Here is a 23,649-nt window from a genome sequence, read left to right as displayed (position 1 = left end):
TTTCTGTAGATGTTTATCTTCGTTTTTTTAATAATTTGATTGTATGTTTTTGTTGAAAGTAGTATTAAAAAAATAAAAGTAATATAAAGTATTAAAAAATAGAAATAAACTAACATAAAAAAACAAGGGGAGTAGTTATTTTCAAGTAGTCATTTTCAATCTACCCCGCCAGAGGGCGCATATTGTGCTTATAATGAGAATGTGACACAATGTACCGATTAAACACAGTGTTGGTGAAAACACAGCATATAAAGAAAAAAAAAAAAAATAAATGAATTAAAATCATGAGTGGGTTTTATTCTACTAACAAACAAACCCGAAGCAGTTTCTGACGTTATAACAAAGACATTTTGCAAATAAATTATTATATGGCTAATTTTAGATCTTTCTTTAAATACTGAAATGTATAAATAGTGTTGAAATACAATAGTATGTTAAATACAGTATGGTATATTCAAGTAGAAAGTCAGGTCATGTATCTTGGTATAAAAAGTTGTAGAATGTGTAAGTCCAAATTTCTACCCATCTTTAAATCAATAAATAAATAATATAAATTCTTGGTTAATAAGAGACTATTTATTATATGGCTGTATATTTATCTCTGTAACTGAAGGATTATCTGGATTATGCATCCCTAGTCCTTAATGTTTCTTCCTTAGTTATTAAAAGTGTAGATTTCAAGCTCTTTATACCATATGGAGGAATAATCATGTTTTAAGTGATGTAACGACTCACTAACTTAAACTACACAGTGTCGTTTGATATTTTATTTAGTTGTATGTATATTTTCATAGCTGAATTTTGATTGATTTGCTCCGGTAGTCCATCTCTTTTACTCACAGTAGGTAAAGTACAGTGAGCATTGAAGCATTGTTTTACCTCTCACAATGTAAAACACTGCTCAATGCAAGGAACTGGATTAGTGCCCAGGTCAACTGATCACACATGATTTGCTGATGAGCTGTGAGGACTTGATGCCAGTCTGGACTTCTGCTGCAACCATGTTTTGAGTAAAGTATATTTTCTTGTAAATACAGACAGATGCAAGTGCAGCAAAGACGTTTTTAATGAGATATGAGTAGACAAATACAAAATAATAAGTAAGAAGCCATGCAACAATGAGAAACAAAACAAGAGAAGGTTAAAAGACAGTCACAGGTATAACGGGATTGGTCATTTCAGGTGTATAAATAGAAAAAAGTGCATTTACTGTTTACTTGCTTCGCAAATTTTTAGTCCATTTTTTTCATTCAATAGCTGAGTCACTGAGAATACTGGAGTAAGTGGGGATTGTAGTCTGTGAAAACTATATTTGAAAGCCTCAAGGTGCTTAAAGTTTTAGTCTGCAAAACTAAAACTTTTTGTTAAATTTACATTTTTTGGTAAGTTTAAGTCTGTTTCCCACATGAACAAACCATTTATAAATGTATATAACCAAATCCAATCTGATAAAGAAGCCAAAGGTAAAAGGTCTAATTAATGTGTACAAAGAGAAAACATACTAATAAACCCAAGTAACATATAATTAAAGTAGAATATTGTTTGTTTATATTGGCAGAGAATGCTGCATTTTAAGGGTTTATAAAGTACAGAATGAAACCTGCAGCTCGATCATCTTCATACATTAACCACAGATAACCTCTGTCTCACTTCCTTTTCTATCAGCAGCACATTAATTTATACAGGACACTCGAGTTGTACAGTCGTATCCTCACACGTAGAGAGGCACGTGTTTTTGTCAGGGTTTTATAGTTTAAAAATGTTTCAATGTGTTTCTAATGTTAACTGCATGGAGGAAGAGGGGAAGAGAGGAGATGAAGAGGTAATTACGGTGGTCATCTACAAAACTGCAGGTGGTTATGGATCGGAGAGAGAGGATGCTGATACAAACAGTAACCTACAAACTCAACGCCCAGGTAAACAAATTAGTATTTTTCAATCACAAAATAATACAATTTTAAAAAGCTGGCTTGATTTAGTTATACTCCATGGTCACTGTATTAAAAGTTAACTATAAGAGGCAGAATCTCTACAAGACCACTCCTCAAAACCTTTAAACCACACATGACCTGTTGTTTTTTTTTTGAAGATTAAATTCCTGCAACCACTTAGAGGTTACTGCTGTCTGAACTAGCAGTGAATTTTAGGAAGGGGAGTTCAGCACAGAAGCTGACAGTGATGTGACAAGTGCTGTAATAGGAACTACTATTTGCAGAAATTGTACAAAAGGGCCTCAGTAAATGAAACATGTGTTAAACATGTATACCTTATTTAAAAGCAGTTACCAACTACAGTGGTGACCTGTTTTCTTATATCTTTTCATGTTTGTCACACTTTAATGTTTCAGATCATTAAAATAATTAAAATATTAGTAAAAGATAACACAAGTGAACACAACATTTTTTTTTTATTGAGGGAAAACAAAATCCAAAACTACATGGCCCTGTGTGAAAAAGTGTTTGCCCCCTAAACCTAATAACTGGTTGGGCCACCCTTAGCAGCAACAACTGCAATCAAGCATTTGTGATAGCATGCAATGAGTCTGTTACTGTGCTGTGGAGGAGTTTTGGTCACTCATCTATGCAGAATTGTAGTAATTCAGCCACGTTGGAGGGTTTTCGAGCATGAACCGCCTTTTTAAGGGAATGTATCTCATTAGGATTCAGGTCAGGACTTTGACTAGGCCACTCCAGTCTTTATTTTGTTTATCTTCAGCCCTTCAGAGGTGGACTTGCTGGTGTGTTCTGGATCATTGTCCATTTAAACACAGCAAGTCTTCCAAGTCCTGAAGCAGCAAAACAGCCCCCCCAGACCATCACACTACCACCACCATATTTTACAGTGCTATGTTTGAGTTTGTTTGCGATATATTAGTTTATGATGATGTCTTGTGAGGAATAAAACACAAGATATTATATTACAATATATGAGATTATGCTGTAATAAGAATAAGAAATGACAGCATGGTTGGAATTAGTATCTCTCATGTCATCCTGGTTTCACAAAACCTCACTAGACGTCATTAAAGTCTGGAGAAGTCTTTTATCGTGTTGAAGTGGACAAACAACTTACTTTTAATTCAGCGTTTCAAATAATTGTGTTTACGCTGTAAATTTGACCTTTTTGTGTCCGACAAAACAACAAAGTTGTTAATTATAAATAATTGTTTTTGTGTTGTTCCTTTTTAGACTGAATTTTACCTTTTTGTTACAACTTTTACATGTTTCATAAATGTTAAGCTCTGAATATCACTACTTGCATGGATTACAAATATTAAATATATATTACTTTGCCCATTTTCATAAGAAGAGACAACTCTGTTGTTAAAATATTACATTAACCTATTTCCAGGAATCAACTGTACAGTGAATATCTGTTACACCCTGACTGTAGTGTGTGTGTTACTGCTGTGTGTTCTCCTGATGACTGCTGTCACAGTGCTGTGGATCAAACTCAACATCCTGACTGCAGAGAGAGACCAGTTAAAGAAGCATAAAAAGGAACTACAAAGGTTTATTCAGCTGGGTGAGTAATACTTGATACTGCAAAAGTTTCACAAGAATTTTACTTTATTAATTCTTAAGTTACTCAAGGATTTCTTTCCAAATTTGTCAAATCATGCAATCTTTTTTTGATTCGGAGATGTTTTTGATTAATGTATAGATAGGTACTTCTAAAGCAGTCTTACATGTTTGGCAAACTGGTCTGGAAAAAAAGGGCTTACACATGTGGAGACATGCTGTAATAAAGAAAAAAGTGATGAGGCAAAATCTTTTACAGCCAGACAGACTGTAGTTTATTTTTTTAGTTTGTGTCTCATTTATAATAATAATTAAAAAAAAAACATTTTCTTTTTAAATTATCTGGATCCAGGCTGGATTTTGTTCAGTTCTAGTATTTACAAAATCTCAACTGAGAAGAAGAGCTGGACTGAGAGCAGGCAGGCCTGCAGAGAGAGAGGAGCAGAGCTGGTGATCATAAACAGCAGAGAGGAACAGGTGAGTGCATGGGTGTGTGTGTGTGTGTGTGTGTGTGTGTGTGTGTGTGTGTGAGAGAGAGAGAGAGAGAGAGAGAGAGAGAGAGAGATACTCATTTATTATTATATTTTACTACAACCATGACAGGATTTCATAAATATATTACGGACAAGCAGAAAATCTTGGATTGGTCTGAATGACAGAGACAGAGAGGGCGAGTGGAAGTGGGTGGATGATACACCACTGATCGCTGAGTAAGAAAATCACTAATATTTCCTCATTATTATTTTAAGTCAATCACTTAAACACATTTTCTCTGATTCTCTCCTGCAGGTATTGGTTCAGTGGAGAACCCAATGATAAAGATGAGCACTGTGTTATAACAGGTGAAGGGTCTGATCCTGTCAGGACCTGGGCTGATTATCCCTGCAAATCTAAGTTTATTTGGATCTGTGAGAAGACAATCTTTTTCTAAATTGCTGTATTTGAAAGAAAAGCTGTTAATTAAATTGACATTTCTGTGTAGAGTTCTGTGTTTCAGAAAAATCCTCATTGCATCAAGTCTGTAATTATTTTGTTACCTGCTTTTAGCATCTATGTGTAAATCTTTAAATTGCTGTTGCGCAACAAAGAAATATTCATCACATCATCGGGTGTAGTTCATTCAATGTTAAAGCCACATCCATTCATGAAAAATAGAGAGACTGGTGAGGAAACAACCGTTTATGTAAGTGATGGTAAGTGAGATGGTAAGTGAGAACAGGAAGCAAGTTGTTTTGTGACTGTTTCACATCATGCAAATGCATGTTATAAATGTGTTATAAGAAAAATTAAATACTGCAAAAATTTCTATTATCAACAATTATATATAAATTAAACTAAAGTATATAGTTTTAAAAGGTAACAATATAGATTTCGAGAGTGACATTTGTTTTCTATTATCTCAAAATGGAAAATTCAATAATCTCAGCTGCCATATTTGAGTCCAGTTGGTAAATTTCAGACTACTAAACCATTTTAAACCACATAAAAAGATCAGTGCACACAGAGAAACAGTACAAACATCTAAGAGGAAGAATTTTATGCACAGCTTTTATTCACCTTTAGCAAGTCATATCACAGTGTCTGATAAACCAAAATAATCAATTAAATGCATTCCAAAAAAACAGAAAAGCTAAATTAAAATAGCAGATTCGACTATTACAGATTTAGTCTGAGAAGCTTCATCTTTAAAAAGGAACAGTTAAATTCAGGTTTACATATATATGTGTGGTAACAGAAATTGTTATTTAGATGTTTATGTATCATGAGTAAGAAGATAAAAAATGCAAAAGAAAAAAAAATAATTATATATATATATAAAATACAGACTACATTCATTTTCATGTTAAGAAAAAATTCTCCTTTCACAAATCCAGGTAAATTTATTGTTACAGTGAAAGTCAGCCCAGTTTTCTACAGGATTATTCACATAGCTCATTACAGCGCAGTCCTCGTCTCCATTACTGTTGGGCTCTCCTTTATTCCAATACCTGAGGGACAGAATCAGAGGACCAACTGTTTTGCTTTAAGTAATGAAGTGTTGGTAACTGCATGATAAACAGATTTTAGTTAAAAGATTTCTTACGCAGTGGTCAGTGGTGTACCATCCACCCATTTCCATTCACCTTCTGTGTCTCTGTCACTTAGACCAACCCAAGCAGCCCTGTCATACATGCGTTTAATAAACTCCTGTGATTAAGAGCACAAAATAAAATGATCATCAACATCCAATTCAGTTGATTTTTTATTTATACAGTATTTTAACAATGGGCATTGCCTCAAAGCAGCCTCACACACATAATGCTTTAATTAAGAATCATTAAGATTGTTCCTTATAATTGCGAGTTTGTTTTACTTGTTCCTCTCGGCTGTTTATGATCACCAAGTCTGCTCCTTTCTCTCTGCAGTCATCTCTGCTCTGATTCCAGTCCTTCTTCTCAGCAGAAATGTAGTAAAGACTAGAATTGTAGAATCTCCATCCTTGTGAAATAAAGGGCTGAATCATTATAGGCTGAAGCAGATAAAAATATTTTGTCCCACATCTTGATGACTATGAGGTGTACCAACAAAATTCCCCTCCTTGGCCACCTGTAGCTCCACATACTTAGATGAGCAAATGTGCATAAGGTGTACTTTTGTAAACTATTTTTGACAAATCTTTTACTTGTGAATGAATCTGAATCCTTATATACAGGTGTGTTCAATCAGTAACTTGGTGACTGAGAGTGCTGAATTGTGTGGGAATCATTGACTGTGGTGGACATATTTAAAGCCCATGTCCTTACTGGGAAATGTAGTTGTTGGCTGTCTGTGACCAAACACCCTCACTAGCAGGCCAACAAACATACTGCCAATACCTTCGGTTTTGATGGCAATCAGTTCAGCCAAATGGTGCGTTGTCTCAGTCAGCAAGGAGGACACACATGTCTTAAAACACAAGCTGGCACTGTAACTGGTTGCTATCTAGGCAAACTAAAATGCCATTAAAGGATTTTTGAGAATGACCCCCTGATCTACGCCTCCAGGTAGGAGAGATGCTGCTGCTGCTCTTCTATGAACTGTTCCTGTGTCGTGAGATCTGTACGCAGTTCAGGCTCTTCAGCTGCAACCATGTGCATGTTATAGAATAAATATACAGACCGATACAAGTGTAAGGAAAGCAGTTCATTATTAATACCAAGGCAGAATAATCCAAAAATATGAAGCAATATCGAAGAGGCAAAACTGAATTTAAAAAATCAACAGTCCAAGATAGACAAGAGTATTAAGAATTAGAAAGAGAACCAGGTCTAAAAACAATACAGCAATCAAAATCTAACTGCTTGTTAAAGTCAGGTGTACAAAGAGGGGAGCTGAGCAATTATTTTAGATTTATTTAAATGAGTAACCTGGTAACTGAGTGTCCTGGAATGTGTGTGAATTGTACTCTTTGACCAGGCACATATTAAGACTCAGAATCAGGTTTATTGGCCAAGTGTGTTGACACACACAAGGAATTTGGTTCCAGCCGTTAGTGATAACGTTAGTGTTAACTATATTATATACATTGTGAAACTATATAAAAAATAAAAATCTACAAAGCAGCAGTATAAATATTACCGTTAATTTACACAGTTTTCCAGAAAATTAATAAAAGTAAATTTTTCTTTATTTTTTGAAAACTGTTTAATCATTATCTAAATTCACATATGCAGCAGTTTTAGAGTATATTATATTACATACCTAATATGGAAAACCTCTGGATTTCAGTTGTATCCCTTTGTAACATATCTCTTTGAATAGTCAGATTGGTGAATCTTGAATGTAGCTGGCTGTTTTCTGTATTTACGTTGTTAAATTTGATCCACAGCACTGTGATGGCAGTCAGTAGGAAAACACACAGCACCACCAAACACACCACAGTCACACTGTAACATCTGCACCATGTAGTGTTTCCTTCAAAGAAAGGGTTGTGGGTGATATGGATACAAACATTCATAAAATGATATATTCTGTAGGTGTCCTTTGTTCCTATAGAATAGTTGTGGAATAAATAGCACTGCTCACAACAAGCATAGGTGCTCTTCACCAAAAGATGGGTTTCTACTGATAATAACCCACTAATAATACTGAATTTACAAAAGAACTATCAAAAAAAGATCAAAAGTGACATTATTAAAACCTGTGTAATGATCTTGAAGGTTCCTCTTTGTGTCAGGATCCTCTGTTTCTGCATCAGGGTCATGAACTTTAACCACATCAACACTGTCATAGATATCCACCACCTTCTCTACCTTCTCTCCTCTCTCCAGCTCCGCAGGGCAAAGCGGATCAGCATACACACAGTCGGACATCTTTCATCTATACAAGATCTATATAAAACTCTGACGTACTGTCTGTCTGTTGGGGAGGAAATAAATGTGTGTGTGTGTGTGTGTGTGTGTGTGTGTGTGTGTGTGTGCGCACACAATCAGAGAAAGTTTCCTTATTACAGTCATGGGTGTCAGTTAAGGAAGTTGCAACACAAAAGCTAAACTGTTCAAAATTAACTTAAGTCATGCTATGAACAGACCTTATATAGCAAAACATTGTCATTGCAGGTCTGAGATAATTCTATTGTAATCTACAGTTATTTATTAAACTGACTGTATTTAAATGAACTGATTTTAGTTAACACAGTGAGGTACAGATACCATGACTAATAGATATTTGAAAGGAAATTAAGTAAGGATCTGAAGTAACTTCAGACTGTGGAACTATGAATATATTTTGTATATTTAATCCAAATTCGTACTGAATCTAAAATGGACACATCTGGTGTTCTCAGAGCGTTGTCCTGATTATGAATATTAAAATCATGAACAATTAATGCTTAGCTAGTAGCTTAAGTTTGAATAGACAGATTATTTTCTTATAAGTATATCTGCAACCAAATCAATTTATTGTTTGAGTTTGTGCCTTTTGCTAGAGATGTGGCTGCGAGCACTGACTAGTGCAGTATTTGACTGTCCAATCAAAGGATATGAAAATGCAGATGTTATTAAAAACCTAGATGGCCTCAGTGCTGCCAACAACAAAGAATTAGTAAAAAAACAGGTTTAAATAACTTATCAAACCACAGGCAGGTGAAAACAAAAAAGAAAGAATAAAGAATAAAAATACATAAATAAATAGAGAATGTCTCCATCTTGTGTGCAAAGTGATTGTTATCCAGAGATGGTAATGACACTGACTGTTGTTTTTCAGTTTTATTCCACAGCTAATTCTATAGTTATAGGTACATTTTCATCTTAAATTCTTATATTGGCTCTGATTAAGCATGCTTCTTTTCACAAGGCACATGATGAGTGTAGTGGTGGTGATCTCTGTGACAAAAAGCCTTTCTCATGTTTATCTGATGGAGATTGATGGAGATAAACAAGAAACTACAAAGATGAATTAGAATTTTATTTGTCATTACTTAATATTTGGATATTTAATGTGTCATTTTATTATGGCTTAATTAATAACCTCTTAATATTTCTACCTCATATTGTCACAGAGAGTTTTTTCAGCAACATCTCTGGCTTGCTAATTAATTTATAGGGACAAACTTATATAAATAAAATTATAGGAACAAATGTATAAACTATTTTGCTAAAGGTACTAAACAAATAGAATTGAACTGAATCTATTGAATATGCTGGAAAAACATGATCCATGGCATTACCTCACAACTTATGGACTGAAAGGCTCTGCTGTTAATGCTTTTGTGTCAGATACCAGAGGTCTTGAGGAGTGTAGGATTTCAGGACATTAGGCAGACAGTTTTAAAGTTACTGCTGAATGAGTTTATATACAATATTTACTTGCCAAGTTTTGAAAGCACACCTTGCAGTCCAAATCTCTAATGCTGTAACTGGTCTCTTTCTATAGTCAGCTATGATCTGTAGCTGGTATAGTCTCTAGCCAGGGTGTTGTATCTGCTCTCTCTCTATATAGTCAGGTTCTTGTATCTGGCCTGTAACTGATTTTTGTCAATAGTCAGGTTGTTGTAATTGGTCTGTGACTGTTCTCTCTCTATAAGTCATAAATTGATAGTTTTCTATAGTTATGGTGTTAAACTTGATCCATAGCACTGTGACAACAGTCAGCAGGAAAACACACAGCAGCAACAGACACATTACAGTAACTCTCACATCTGCTACATGCAGTGTGTCATGTCATATTGGTATTTTTTTAATGAGGAGTTAAAACTACTAACTGTGCACATTATTCATTCTTTAGACATCACTGGATTTTTTATTTAGTCATTTTACACTTAAAGAGTCACAGAGAAAATCATTTAAAGGTTAAAACATGCTAATAAAATGATGAGACTAAAGTATTGTCTCTCTCATTGTCCTCTCCATGTTTCTTTTAATATGTGTACATGCTATTTCTTTGTTTGTTGTTTAATATGTGGTGTGTTATAACATGCAGTTGTGAGTTAAAACATTCACAACACACAGAATACTTCAATTTATGAATTTATTAAAAATATTTTGAGTAATATTTAATGCTAAACTGCAATGGACTCATCTAATACATGTTCTTGTTACGCGGGTGATAGATGCATTAATAAACAAATGTGTTTATATCATTAAAAAAATGTCTGTTACTGTTTACATTATTTCATTTATTAAAAGCCGGAGTGTGTGCTTTATATACACGAGTCCATGCACTAAATTAAAATATTATTGTATTAGATTTATTGTGTTAAAATAATCTTGTGATTTGCCTGGCAGCCAGATCTTTGGTTAGAGATGCTATTATAAAAAAATATGAACACTTTAATGCATTTCAACTCTATTAAACTCCTGATTAACCTGAATCATAAACATACTGTATAATGAGTATTAGGCCTAAATTATAACAGTGTGTGATTGTGTGCTCCGTATCAGAGTTTGCAGGAGCCTGGGTGTTTTTTAGCGAGTACATAAATCTGAGCGAGAGCTCCTGCATTTGTAAATGCTCCCTGAATCATTTCCATTCTGCACTCGCCACTAATCCTAATCTTGACCTGAACATCTTTAAGATTTCAGCAATACTGTAAAGCAGGTTACTGACTTCTTACTAGGTGTATTTTGTTTTAAACTAAAAATCACGGTGTGCATGTGTCAGTGCATGTAATAGCATTATAGAGAAAGTTACAAAGAAAATGTTATTCAAGGTTACATCATTCTGTTTCACCCTCATTTTCTGTATGTGTGTGTGATGAAGTGTTGTGCTATTATAGTTTTATTGCTTAAACTAAAAAACAGAATAAAGAAATACATTTAAGATGATTATAAATGATGATTTGGTGTAATATATCTTGATGTGAAGCAAAGTTACTTCTCAAAGTTGAATATTTTCCTGTAATTTTTTTTTCAATTCATAAATGAAAAGTCGCTTACACTTTTTTAATTCTTTTTCAAATACATTCAGTTATTTTGAATGTCAGGGAAAGGAAAAGAATAAACTCTAATTAACTTCCTCATTAGATCCTGCTTTTCCTTGCTCTTTAAGTAAATAGGTACTCAAAAACTATAAAAAAAAAAAATGTAAAAAAAAAAAAAATGTAAAAAAAAATAAATGTAAAAAAAGATATATATATATATATATATATATAAAAAACCTCTTTTCCACAGACTTAATTGTGTTGCAATATTTCTGAATAACCCTAGAGAAAAACAAACAAGGTAGACAAGGACAGTCAATAGAAAAATCAAGAAAATCAGAAATAAGCTAAAAATAAATAAATAAATGAACAGCCTTGTAGAAACCGTTTTAAAAGTCACAATGTACACTTCACAGAAAGTGTAAAATACTTTTTTTATACCAAGAGTGTGGCTGTGAAGATAATTAAGTTCATCTTATATGATCAGTCTGTAGCTTATAAACCACATATGTCCCTTTTCTGCAATCTGCTTACCCAAGAACAGTTTAAAAATTATGTGTAATTGTAAAGCAGTAAATGTCATCAGAAGTCTGGTAATTTGAATGTGTTAGAGTATGTAAGTTATGTACTACGATGCATTCTGAGTTGACAGTATGTATGTATGTATATATATATATATATATATATATATATATATATATATATATATATATATATATATATATATATATATATGTGTGTGTGTGTGTGTGTGTGTGTGTGTGTGTGTGTGTGTGTGTGTGTGTGCTGGAGGGTTAGTGTCTAACAAAAATCACACAGACAAAAGGCTGATAAAGGGAAAACCAAAACAGAGATAAGAGATGAGATTATGCAATCTCAAAAATTTTAGCAGATGATATATCATCTGACTCATAAGACTCCTACATGTAAGGTTCTTTGTGGAGACTCACATGACCTGGAACCATGAAATAATAATATAATAATATACAGTATGCGTGCACAAACAAACTTCATTCATATTCTTTATTCATAGTGTGAAGTCCACAAACAGGATCCACCCAAGATTTGTCTGTTCGAAGTTTCCTACAATGGCAGCTTGGCAGGGTTAGGATATGAACCAACAATCTTCTAGTTGGGAGTCCAATTTCTTAACCATTGTGCAACAACTTCTCCATGCCTGTGCACTCTCACTTCTGCAAAATGGTACACTACTATCATACACTTTTTTATTTGGATAAATGGCAAGTTATCTAAAGAGTATCTGCAAATGTGAAACCAGGCTCCAATAAAATAAAATGTTTAATTATATAGGGAAGAATAAAATATGTATTTGGAAAAATATAGTTCTCATGCAGAAATGGATAAAAAAAAACAAAAAAGGAACTTCAAGCTTCAACCTAGTCAGGCTGGGGGTGGAGCTGCTTCACATCAGGATCCAGTAATCCATACGGGGCAGTGAAAAGCACTTACAATTATATATAACTTTATTAATTAATTGTATGTAACTGTTACTAATAAAATGTGCATTACTCAGGCAGGAATCTGTTGGTCACATGACTGTATAGTCTCATGGCTCATTAAGGCCTTTACTTCACACACTAAAATGACTGATGTTCAACATGCATTAAACAGGAACTAGGCTTTCAGCATAATGTCATCACTCTCAATTACGCAGTCAATGTTTCTTCAGACTGTGCACTTTTGGACAGTTAAATCCTGGTGGAAGTGTGTCTCTAAAGACTGATACATACTTCACTTAAAGATCAGAATTACTGCAAAGAGAATAATCGAGATGAAGGAGATTTATGTAAATGCAGAAGTTACAGCGCAAAGTAGAGTGGATACTGATACTGAGGGATCATATGAAAATGCTTATGTAAATGAAGACCATTTTAGGAGCAAGCAGTTCAAAAACGTCAAGCAAGCTAAGAAGTCAGGTAAGACACTCACTCAGAAATAAGTTTTGATCTATTAAATTTAAACCATTACAAAAAGAAAGTGTGAACAACTTGATGTATTTGTCATTTTAAAAGACACTATGTTATTTGAACTGAACACCACAACCCTACACACACACACACACACACACACACACACACACACACACACACACACACACACTCAAACATTCAGTACTGATTTGATATGATCCGGTTTAGCACCAATGCAATTCAATTATGATTCAGTGTAGCTGCTACAATAATAGTAGAATAATAAAATACTGATTGCTTCTGTTGTTCTCTCTGACAAGCTGATGAGAAGTAAGTTTGGGAAAAAGAAAACCACTAGTATTATTGGTTATATTTCTTCGCTGACTTTCTCTTTCTCGTTCTGTATCTCTTTCATTTTTATTTAAGAGTCAAAAGGACAATTGACGCTTTAATATAGGCACTTATGTTTTTCATTTACAGGCACAAATTTCATGTGTAAATCGTCTTATTTAGTATTTTGTGGACACTTCCCTAACATATAGGTAAGTCAAGGTAAGAGCTTGACCCTGGGTGTCACTGTGTGAGAGGCAGGCAGTCTAGCAGTCTGCCAGAGAGGTGTGTGAACCCAAATGCCATAGGTCATTTGTTTAGGGCTGTCAAAATAAAGGGTTAATAAAGCATTAACGCAAATTGATTCAAAGACACTGATTTTATAAACGCACAATTAATGCGGAGCATATTTCTGTTTGACCATTTTTGTTAAAAATATTAATAAATAAATATGAAGCGAAAATAAAACCTTCAATGCGACATTTATTTACTTTTTTTTTCTTTACTAAGCTATATATAAATATATATTTAAAAAAAACCAACAGAATTTTTTTTTTAATCATTAAACATTTGCTTTACAGATGCGCTAAGTCTCAAATCAAGCACCAAAATCCATAATTATGTGCACATCGGCAATTAGAACCGTCCGTGTGGAAACATACCAAAAGTGTAAAAGTTTAAATTAAGAAGGTGTTAATAAGTTAATGTAATAGATGGGAAATAACCTGGTAGTTTTGGATTGCTAAGACTATGCTAACTTGCTATTGCCACATGATAAAAAGTACTCTTTAGTGGCTTTCGAACAATAGCCTCTTGACTCATTTGTTTCCTGATCTGCTAATTATTACATTATTTATTTTCTCTCTGGTTACAGGAATGAATCCGGTATGGAATAAATGTTACAGAGCGAGTACAGTGTGTTTGCTGCTGCTGTGTATTCTCCTGCTGATTGCCACCATAATGCTTTGGATGCAATTCCACATCCTTTATACAGAAAAGGGCCAATTACAGAAGCAAAAAGATGAACTTCAGAAGACATTAAATAATTCTGGTAAATATACATGGTAATGATGGTCAGTGTTTTTCAAGGATCCATATACAGGAAATACTGTGAACTGAGTCCATGTGCAGTTATGTCTTTAAATTATGTTGTTTCTATTAACACCTTTATTCCACTAGTGACAGTGTATTACATTAATTATCTGATGAATTTATTTGTTAATAATTTGTTAATTAAAATGTTAATAAAAATTTTACACAAAACACAAAAACGGTAATCAGTTAAAATTACACGTTTAACATTAAGACATGCACTTTATTTAGATAATAGTAGTAATGAATTAGTTTATTGTGTATTTAGTATCAAATGTCATTTTTAATTATATTTTATGTCTAATACAGAAAACATGACACTAGACTTAATATTGCTCCTCGTTTCAACTAAAAACCTCACTTTAGACTGTTGTAGTACAAAATTCTTATGTAAGTTCTATATTGTGTTCAAATCATTAGTTTCAAATGAGACTTAAATACAGATGTGCACAATTTTGGAATGAAATCTTTATTAATTTACACTTAATGCAACTCTGAATACAGCACTAAATCTCTCTCTCTGTTACCTCTCTCTCTCCATCTCTGTTTGCTCAGTCACTTCACTATGTAAAGACACATTGAGAATCTTTAACTCCAGTATTTACTACATTTCTACTGAGAGGAAAAACTGGACTGAGAGCAGAGTGGACTGCAGAGAGAGAGGAGCGGACCTGGTGATCGTAGACAGTCTGGAGGAAGAGGTAAGAAAAAAGAGAGAGAGAGAAAGAGCGAGAGAGAGAACACAGATCAGTATCTATTTTTAATTTAATAGTTAATTAAGATTAAATACTTTATATTCATTTCTCTGAATCACAGGAGTTTCTCCTGAAACATCTGGGGAGGAATCGGGCTTGGCTTGGTCTGAGTGACAGGGACACAGAGGGAGAGTGGAAATGGGTGGATGGTACACCTCTAACCACTGCGTAAGTATATACTTGCTATGGTTGAATACAAGTTTACGCAACCTAATTGTTTTGTTTAAATGTGTGGAATTAAAGATAACTTAACACTGAACTGTGCTTTTCAGGTTCTGGCGTGAGGGGGAACCGAATAATTCAAATAATGAGGATTGTGCTGAGATTGTAGGCACTGCAAATTGGAAGAGCTGGAATGACACACCATGTTCAAGAAATAATTCATGGATCTGTGAGAAAAACTCATTTTAGTTAATAGTGAATGGTAATGCAAACCCCCAGTATCGCAAAGCTGCCACACTTGGGCCCTTGACCAAGGCCCTTGACCCTCTGTGCTCCAGGGGGCGCTGTATCATGGCTGACCCTGCACTCTGACCACAGTTTTAAGCTGGGATAAGTGAAGAAAAGAATTTCACTATGCTGTAATGTATATGTGACAAATAAAGGCTTTTTTATTCTATTCTAAAAGGTGATTTTTTGTTCCGACCAGCATTTATTATAATTTATATTCAAGGAATCACTTAGTTCAAAGTAACATTTCACCCTTATTATTATACAAAAAATTCAAAAATTACTGTGGATGCAAGAGTCTAATTTACCGTAAATTTCTCATTCGTGAAACATCATAGTTCATCATAGAAACATCAGAGTTGTTTTCAAGTACAGTTGGAAAAAACTCTACAATCTGTGATATGGCCTGGTGATATATATATACACAGTGAGGAAAATAAGTATTTGAACACCCTGCTATTTTGCAAGTTCTCCCAATTAGAACTCATGGAGGGGTCTGAAATTGTCATTGTAGGTGCATGTCCACTGTGAGAGACATAATCTAAAAAAAAAAAAATCCAGAAATCACAATGTATGATTTTTAAACTATTTATTTGTATGATACAGCTGCAAATAAGTATTTGAACACCTGAGAAAGTCAATGTTAATATTTGGTACAGTAGCCTTTGTTTGCAATTACAGAGGTCAAATGTTTCCTGTAGTTTTTCACCAGGTTTGCACACACTGCAGGAGGGATTTTGTCCCACTCCTCCACACAGATCTTCTCTAGATCAGTCAGGTTTCTGGCCTGTCGCTGAGAAACACAGAGTTTGAGCTGCCTCCAAAGATTCTCTATTGGGTTTAGGTCTGGAGACTGGCTAGGCCACGTCAGAACCTTGATATGCTTCTTACAGAGCCACTCCTTGGTTATCCTGGCTGTGTGCTTCGGGTCATTGTCATGTTGGAAGACCCAGCCTCGACCCATCTTCAATGCTCTAACTGAGGAAAGGAGGTTGTTCCCCAAAATCTTACAATACATGGCCCCAGTCATCCTCTCCTTAATACAGTGCAGTCGCCCTGTCCCATGTGCAGAAAAACACCCCCAAAGCATGATGCTACCACCCCCATGCTTCACAGAAGGGATGGTGTTCTTGGGATGGTACTCATCATTCTTCTTCCTCCAAACACGTTTAGTGGAATTATGACCCAAAAGTTCTATTTTGGTCTCATCTGACCACATGACTTTCTCCCATGACCTCTGGATCATCCAAATGGTCATTGGCAAACTTAAGACGTGCCTGGACATGTGCTGGTTTAAGCAGGGGAACCTTCCGTGCCATGCATGACGAATTAGTGTATTACCAACAGTAACCTTGGAAACGGTGGTCCCAGTTTTTTTCAGGTCATTGACCAGCTCCTCCCGTGTAGTTCTGGGCTGATTTCTCACCTTCCTTAGGATCATTGAGACCCCACAAGGTGAGATCTTGCATGGAGCCCCAGTCCGAGGGAGATTGACAGTCATGTTTAGCTTCTTCCATTTTCTAATGATTGCTCCAACAGTGGACCTTTTTTCACCAAGCTGCTTGGCAATTTCCCCGTAGCTCTTTCCAGCCTTGTGGAGGTGTACAATTTTGTCTCTAGTGTCTTTGGACAGCTCTTTGGTCTTGGCCATGTTAGTAGCTGGATTCTTACTGATTGTATGGGGTGGACAGGTGTCTTTATGCAGCTAACAACCTCAAACAGGTGCATCTAATTTAGGATAATAAATGTAGTGGAGGTGGACATTTTAAAGGCAGACTAACAGGTCTTTGAGGGTCAGAATTCTAGCTGATAGACAGGTGTTCAAATACTTATTTGCAGCTGTATCATACAAATAAATAGTTTAAAAATCATACATTGTGATTTCTGGATTTTTTTTTTAGATTATGTCTCTCACAGTGGACATGCACCTACGATGACAATTTCAGACCCCTCCATCTAAGTGGGAGAACTTGCAAAATAGCAGAGTGTTCAAATACTTATTTTCCTCACTGTATATCAGGGGTCACCAACCTTTTTGACACCGAGAGCTACTTCTTGGGTACCGACTAATGTAAAGGGCTACCAGTTTGATACACAATTCTGAAATAACAAATTTGCTCAATTTACCTTTAATTATATGTTAATATTAATAATTAATGATATTCATCTATATCAGCGGTGTCACTCAATTGCACAGGGGCCAAAACTCAAAGCACACTTTAGGTTGCGGGCCGAACAGGATAAACATTTATTAACCACACTAAAACAATGTTTTTTTTAACATAAATATGAATACAAACAGACAGGAATATTATTTAGAATAAATAAACTAAAACTTTAAATAACTTAAAATATCTTGCTCTCCATAAAAATATCTCCTGTCAAACACCAGAGGTCTCACACCTTTATCATGCAGCTCTTCAGAAACTCTCCCTCAGTAAATAACCGGCTGATGTGACTCTTATTTCTTCTCTTTGTCTCGTAGTTCAGTCTTCAGTCAATTCCTTAATTACAGCCACATTCGCTCCACAAATAAGACACACGTGTTTACCGGCAGTGTCAGTAAACATACACTCAGAATCCCATCGGTTTTGAAAGGCTCTGTTTTCAGAATCAACTTTTCTCTTCACCACTGTGAGGCGCTGTTTCACAATAACTGTACAATAGGGTTAAATACATCAACAGAAGCGCGACTTGATTGACGCTGGAATGTTTTCAGGTAGTCTAGCGTTCGGTAAGACAGCTGAAGCGCTGCATTATGGGATCTGTAGTTTGTGTTTTATATATATATATATATATATATATATATATATATATATATATATATATATATATATATATATATATATATATATTTTTTTTTTTTTGTTTGTTTGTTTGTTTTTTGTTTGTTTTGTTTTTTTGTTGTCATCTTAGTACCAGCGTGACACTAAAACAGGTAAGAGTAAAGGCTACTTTTTACTTAAGTACATGTTAGAGCTCAAATTTCTTAACTTGTTTAAAATAGTGTAGTCGATACTTCAACTTTTACTGGAGTCTTTTAAAACATGAGTATCTGTACTTCTACTTAAGTAAACGATGTGTATACTTTTGCCACCTCTGCAAACTAGGATAATCTACCACCAGAGACAAGGGCCAAAATCATTAACTTGGTCATTTATGAAGCAGGAAACACAAATTAGTGGCAGTTGGCAGTAAAGAAAATTAATAAATAATAAAGAAATGAACTATGTAATGTGTGTTTGTTAACCAACCCCTTCTTCTGTATTATAAACCTCTGGTTTGTAAAGTACTGGTTCACCCTCTGCTGGCCAAAGTTCAGCCCCAGGCATGTAGTCAATTTTTTTATGATCAGGTTCTTAATTGTGATAATTTTACGAATATATACACTGGTGATCAAAGAGTGGTACAATGTAGTCAACCTGAGTATACATATAAAGGCCTATAAATAAATATATAACTTGCAAAGGAAGTACAAAGTACAACATGTAATGGAGGTATAATGAAACAAAAACAGTAGCTATGATTTTGACAATGTAAGATATATTATGCAGATGCAGAATGAAGACTAATAGGATAGTTTAGATGCGCATGCTCATAATGAGACGTCTGATGGCCATGACAGCAGAAGTGCTTGTCTGATGACAGCAGTATGTTATGTATGTTTGTTTACCAACCACTTTTTGTATCATAAAACTCTGGTTTTAATTGCACCAGGGACTGAATCAAGTGATTGTGAGGTACTGGTACGCCCCTGCCCTTTAAGCTGTATCTCTGCATTTTGTATTTTATTGCATAATGTCAAGGAACATCTAAAGTATGGATCAGTAACTAAAGTATAGTTTTCAAATACTAGGAATTACAGGCCTGGATTTTAGACAGGACCTACAAAATGAGACAAAGGACATACTGTAAGCGTCTGTGTGCTACTCTTAATTTTCCTAAAAGTGATCAGCTTTGTATGCACAAATAAAGATTATTAATAAACTGGCTGCAAGAAAAGGAGAAGACCAAACCACAGTAGTTTCCTGTGGTCAAAGTGTAAAATCAACAGAGCACTATAGAAACTTATTAAATAGAATACATTAAAATAACATGTGACTTGCCTCGCTGCAGGAACTAATGTCAAATCTGCAGGTACTGAAAACTTTTCACTGCCTTCTGACCAAACATATTGAAGAATTCAGCAATGCTTAAAATTTTTTATTTATCAATAATTTTGTCTGATGGAGACTGAACAGTCTGCAACATACTGTAAGAGTATGATTTGCTTTGAAATGTTCCTGATTGAATCTAGCCAAAATCATTATTAATTTGCTGAAAACAATAACAATAAATAACAGCTGACTTCTTTTTTAATTGTAATGATTAGAAATGTGGCTGCTCATGAAACAGCAGGATGGGGTGGAGGTGCTTTATTTCAGGACGTATTAATCAATGCAGTGAAAAAACTTCTAAAATCAACTACCTTTAACTTTAAACTAGTAAAATGTTCATGAAACATTTCAGGCAAGAGTCTGGTGGTCACATGACTGTGTAGTGACTTGGGCCACTGCTGTATTAAGGACTTCCTGCTTAACTATAAAGTATTAGTTTCACAACTAAAACAAATTACACACTGATCACACTTGTTGCCCGATGCATGTTTAATATGAATAAGAAAAATATTTTCAGCATACCAGCAACAGAAATCGGCACTCAGGCAGTGTTTCTTCAGACAGCGCAGTTTTAGACAATATAATAAACTGCATCTAATGACTGAGGAATACAGCACTAAAATATCAGGGTTATTGTAAGAAAAGACTGGAGATAAATTACATTTATGCAAATAAAGAATTTACAGCAGAGATTAAAGCTGGATCCAGTGATAGTGAAAAATCAGACGAAGATGTAAAAGTCTGTTTGGAGACCCAGAGGGACAGAAGCTTAGGTAAGATACACTTATGTGAGTGTATAAGCAAAATATATATACAGTATATGGAGATCTTTACTTTAATTCGCTCTTAGTTTACTTCACTACTGTACTTGTTTTAATCTACTTCATCTAAGGCAGACACACAATTTGGTGTTTAAACAACTGTGCATATAACTGTGCTTATAAATCCAAAACATGAATCAAATTTGACGGTCAGGCAAATAGCATACAATATAAAACAGTGAAATCCGTTATGTGGAGCATAAATCAAATCAAACAAACGTGAAACAAGACACATGAAAGGAGGATTATTATATGGGGATAAAAACCATATTCAAAATATCCTTGGCCTGAGAACAATACTTTAGGACAATTAAAGCACAAGATATATGAATAAGGCTAAAAATCTGTTTAATAGAAATGCTCATTAATGTAACTTAGCACTGGGAGATAAAGTGCTGGGTTGGGTAGCAAACATCATCAGCATTCTCCTACCGATATACCCCATGCCCCCCCTCTGCACATGTCCAAATCATCTCAATCGCACCTCCCTCACCTTGTCTCCAAAATGTCCTACATGTGCGGTCATTCTAATAAACTCGTTCCTCATCCTTCCATCGTCCATCGTCTCTCCCAATAAAAATCTCAACATCTTCAGCCCTCTACCTCCAGCTTCACCTCCTGTCTGTTACTCAATGCCACTGTCTCTAAACCATACAACATAGCAGGTCTCACCACAGTCCTATAAACTTTCCCTTTCATTCTTGCAGATACCCTTTTATCACAGGTAAATGTAATCAAAGTAACCGTGGCATACTTGCATGTAGCAGATATTGCAAGTATTTTGTAAAATTTCTCTTTGGGAAAACAACACAATCTAAAATGTAAAAAAATATTTGAATAAAATTCTCATTATTCTATACTCAGTACACTATACTCCAAGTAAAAATAGAATTCTAGAAATGTCTGTAAATTAATAAAAAAAAACACAGAAATATCACATGTACATGAAAATTCAGACTCTTTTAGTTAGTATTTAATATGGAATGGTAAAACACGCTTTGCAAACCTAGTTTGAGGGATTTTCTAGCATTCTATGAGAATCCTCTCAAGCTGGGTCAGGTTGGAGGCGGAGCATCAGTGGACACCCACTCCCTCTAGAGATGTTCATAGGGTTCAAGTCAAAGCTCTGGACAGACCACTCTAGGACATTCACTTCAGGTTAGGGTTGTTGTCATGTAGGAAAATGAACATTCGGCCCAGACTGAGGTCCTGAGTACTGTGGAACAGATTTTTATTGTGGCTATCTCTGTACTTTGCTCCATTTAGCTTTCCCTCAACCCTGACAAGTCTCCCAGTCCCTACTGCTGAAAAACACCCTACAGCACGATGCTGCCAACACTATGCTTCACTGTTGGGATGGTTTTGGGAGGTGATAAGTGGTGCCTGGTTTCTTTCAGACAATACGTTTAAAATTGAGGGCAAACATTTCAATCTTAGGTTCATCAGACCAGAGAATCTTGTTCCACAAAGTTTGTCAGTGCTCTAGGTGCTTCTGTGCAAACTCCAAACAGGCCTTTATGTGTTTACCACTAAGGAGAGTCTTCTGTCTAGCCACTCTCACATGAAGCCCAGACTGGTGGAGGGCTACAGTGAGAGTTGTCCCTCTGGAACTCTGTCCCGTCTCCACACAGGATCTCCAGAGCTCAGTCAGAGTGACCAGCAGGTTGTTGGCCAACTCTCTTACTAAGGCCATTCTCAGGCTGGCACTAACTGACACAAACACAAATGGAGTTAAGACATTTATTTAATATTCACTTTGTCATTAAGGTTTTGTTCTACCATTATATTGTTTTTTTTATTCTCAAGATAGACAGAAAGAGAGAGAGAGAGAGAGAGAGAGAGAGAGAGAGAGAGAGAGAGAGAGAGAGAGAGAGAGAGAGAGAGAGAGAGAAGCCTTTAAGGGAACAAAAGTTTGACACTTATAGCCCCAATTTACAAAAGTTTTTATTATGTGTAAAATGTAATAGAAGGCATAATCTGCCAATTTCATAAACCCAAATGTGTGTAAGGTATAAAAGACCCTGGCCTTTATAATCTAAGCAGTTATATGAAAAATGAAATAAGTAAATTAACATGTGGAAGTTTGTAGTGGGCAGGTTAATGAGGGGGACAAAGAGTTAACTCTTCTGAAATGATGGATACAATTGGTTGAACTGCACATTACATACGTTTGATACATTTGCATTTCATAATAATAATAAATTTGCAGTAGGTTCTAAAATTCCTGTCATTCCAGGCCATCTTATTTGGAAAATCAAATTTTTCAACACAGTCCTCATCATCTTTAATAGCCCAAATACAAAAAAACTGGTTTCTCTGTACAGTCAGGTTGTTAACTAGTCTGTAACTGGTCTTTTTCTGTGTTCAGGTTGCTGAATTTGAACCACGTACACTGCAATCAGCAGCAGAACACACAGTACCACTGCACATGCAGCAGTCAGTCTGTAGCATCTAAATATTGCAGCATCGAGTCCTAATTGAAGAACAGATACACAGACATTTGTGTGCGTGACCAATTAAGAATTTTAAAATCTTTAGAAAGCAACCAAAATACAAAGTTGAGTTTTTCTTTTCACACTACTGTCACTGATTTATTTATTTTTTTTCAAGAAATCATGATGCTTTGGCAGCTCAATTGAAATTTGAAGCCTGACAACTTTCGAGATGATTGGAGATAATTTGCATTGTATTGTATTATATTTGAATTTGTCAAAATTCAAGATGTTAGTGATTTTGTAATGAGTAAATACACCTCTATAAATTATATATTCATAATTTATTATGGGATAATTACTATCAGGAGTATTTCTTGCTTCTGTAAGTAAAATTTGTTGGACTGGCACATTTGATGCAGGATCTCTCTAGGTAAAAAGTCATGGTTGCGTGTAAGCCTCATCTTCAGTCATGTTGTCAGGGATCCACCTGCCACGCCCCCTCTGGTGGCTCTCTATGCCTCCGCTCTCCCTAGAGCTCCAGGTTTAACCACGCACACCTGGAGCTCATCATCACTCATGCCTCCACTCTCTCTGGAGCTCCAGGCATAATCATGCTCACCTGGGGCTCATCATCACTCCACCCCGCATCTATATAAGCTCCTCACTCACACTCACTCCCTTGTTCGTTATTGTATGTGTTAATGGTTTCATACTCTCTATGGACGCTATGCGGTCCGTTCCTTCCGGACTCCGCGATCCTGTACCGGCTGCGCTTTTCC

The 23,649-nt window shown here is 35.3% G+C and overlaps 3 protein-coding genes across 6 annotated transcripts; 2 read left to right on the top strand and 1 right to left on the bottom strand.

Annotated features, from left to right (window-relative positions):
- Positions 1 to 784: 784 nt before the first annotated feature.
- Positions 785 to 4,587, top strand: LOC124381393 (CD209 antigen-like protein C). Of its 2 annotated transcripts, none has more exons than XM_046842994.1 (5): positions 785 to 1,916; positions 3,352 to 3,525; positions 3,874 to 3,998; positions 4,125 to 4,231; positions 4,311 to 4,587. In XM_046842994.1, exons 1-5 carry the CDS (start codon positions 1,760 to 1,762, stop codon positions 4,450 to 4,452), a joined length of 705 nt encoding a protein of 234 aa, XP_046698950.1. In that variant the 5' UTR covers positions 785 to 1,759; the 3' UTR covers positions 4,453 to 4,587. The 2 variants fall into 2 exon arrangements, with proteins under 2 accessions (XP_046698950.1, XP_046698951.1); XM_046842995.1 differs by having other exon boundaries at positions 787 to 1,916; positions 3,439 to 3,525.
- A 95-nt stretch (positions 4,588 to 4,682) lies between these two features.
- On the bottom strand, positions 4,683 to 7,912 carry LOC124381387 (C-type lectin domain family 4 member M-like). Of its 3 annotated transcripts, none has more exons than XM_046842985.1 (5): positions 7,681 to 7,912; positions 7,242 to 7,454; positions 5,875 to 5,999; positions 5,605 to 5,708; positions 4,683 to 5,509 (listed from the first exon to the last, which is right to left on the bottom strand). In XM_046842985.1, the coding sequence occupies exons 1-5, from the start codon at positions 7,850 to 7,852 to the stop codon at positions 5,365 to 5,367; spliced, it is 759 nt and encodes a 252-aa protein (XP_046698941.1). In that variant the 5' UTR covers positions 7,853 to 7,912; the 3' UTR covers positions 4,683 to 5,364. The 3 variants fall into 3 exon arrangements, with proteins under 3 accessions (XP_046698941.1, XP_046698942.1, XP_046698943.1); XM_046842986.1 differs by having other exon boundaries at positions 7,242 to 7,370; XM_046842987.1 differs by lacking the exon at positions 7,242 to 7,454.
- Positions 7,913 to 12,574: 4,662 nt separating this feature from the next.
- Positions 12,575 to 15,606, top strand: LOC124381392 (CD209 antigen-like protein E). Its single transcript, XM_046842992.1, has 5 exons — positions 12,575 to 12,836; positions 14,035 to 14,211; positions 14,808 to 14,953; positions 15,069 to 15,175; positions 15,280 to 15,606. The coding sequence occupies exons 1-5, from the start codon at positions 12,692 to 12,694 to the stop codon at positions 15,416 to 15,418; spliced, it is 714 nt and encodes a 237-aa protein (XP_046698948.1). The 5' UTR covers positions 12,575 to 12,691; the 3' UTR covers positions 15,419 to 15,606.
- The last annotated feature ends 8,043 nt before the right edge of the window (positions 15,607 to 23,649 follow it).

This window comes from Silurus meridionalis, chromosome 28 (assembly GCF_014805685.1).
Source record: "Silurus meridionalis isolate SWU-2019-XX chromosome 28, ASM1480568v1, whole genome shotgun sequence".
In the NCBI taxonomy this organism is placed as follows: Eukaryota; Metazoa; Chordata; class Actinopteri; order Siluriformes; family Siluridae; genus Silurus; species Silurus meridionalis.
Note: the sequence above shows the minus strand (reverse complement) of the source record. Positions and strands in the feature narration are given on the sequence as shown.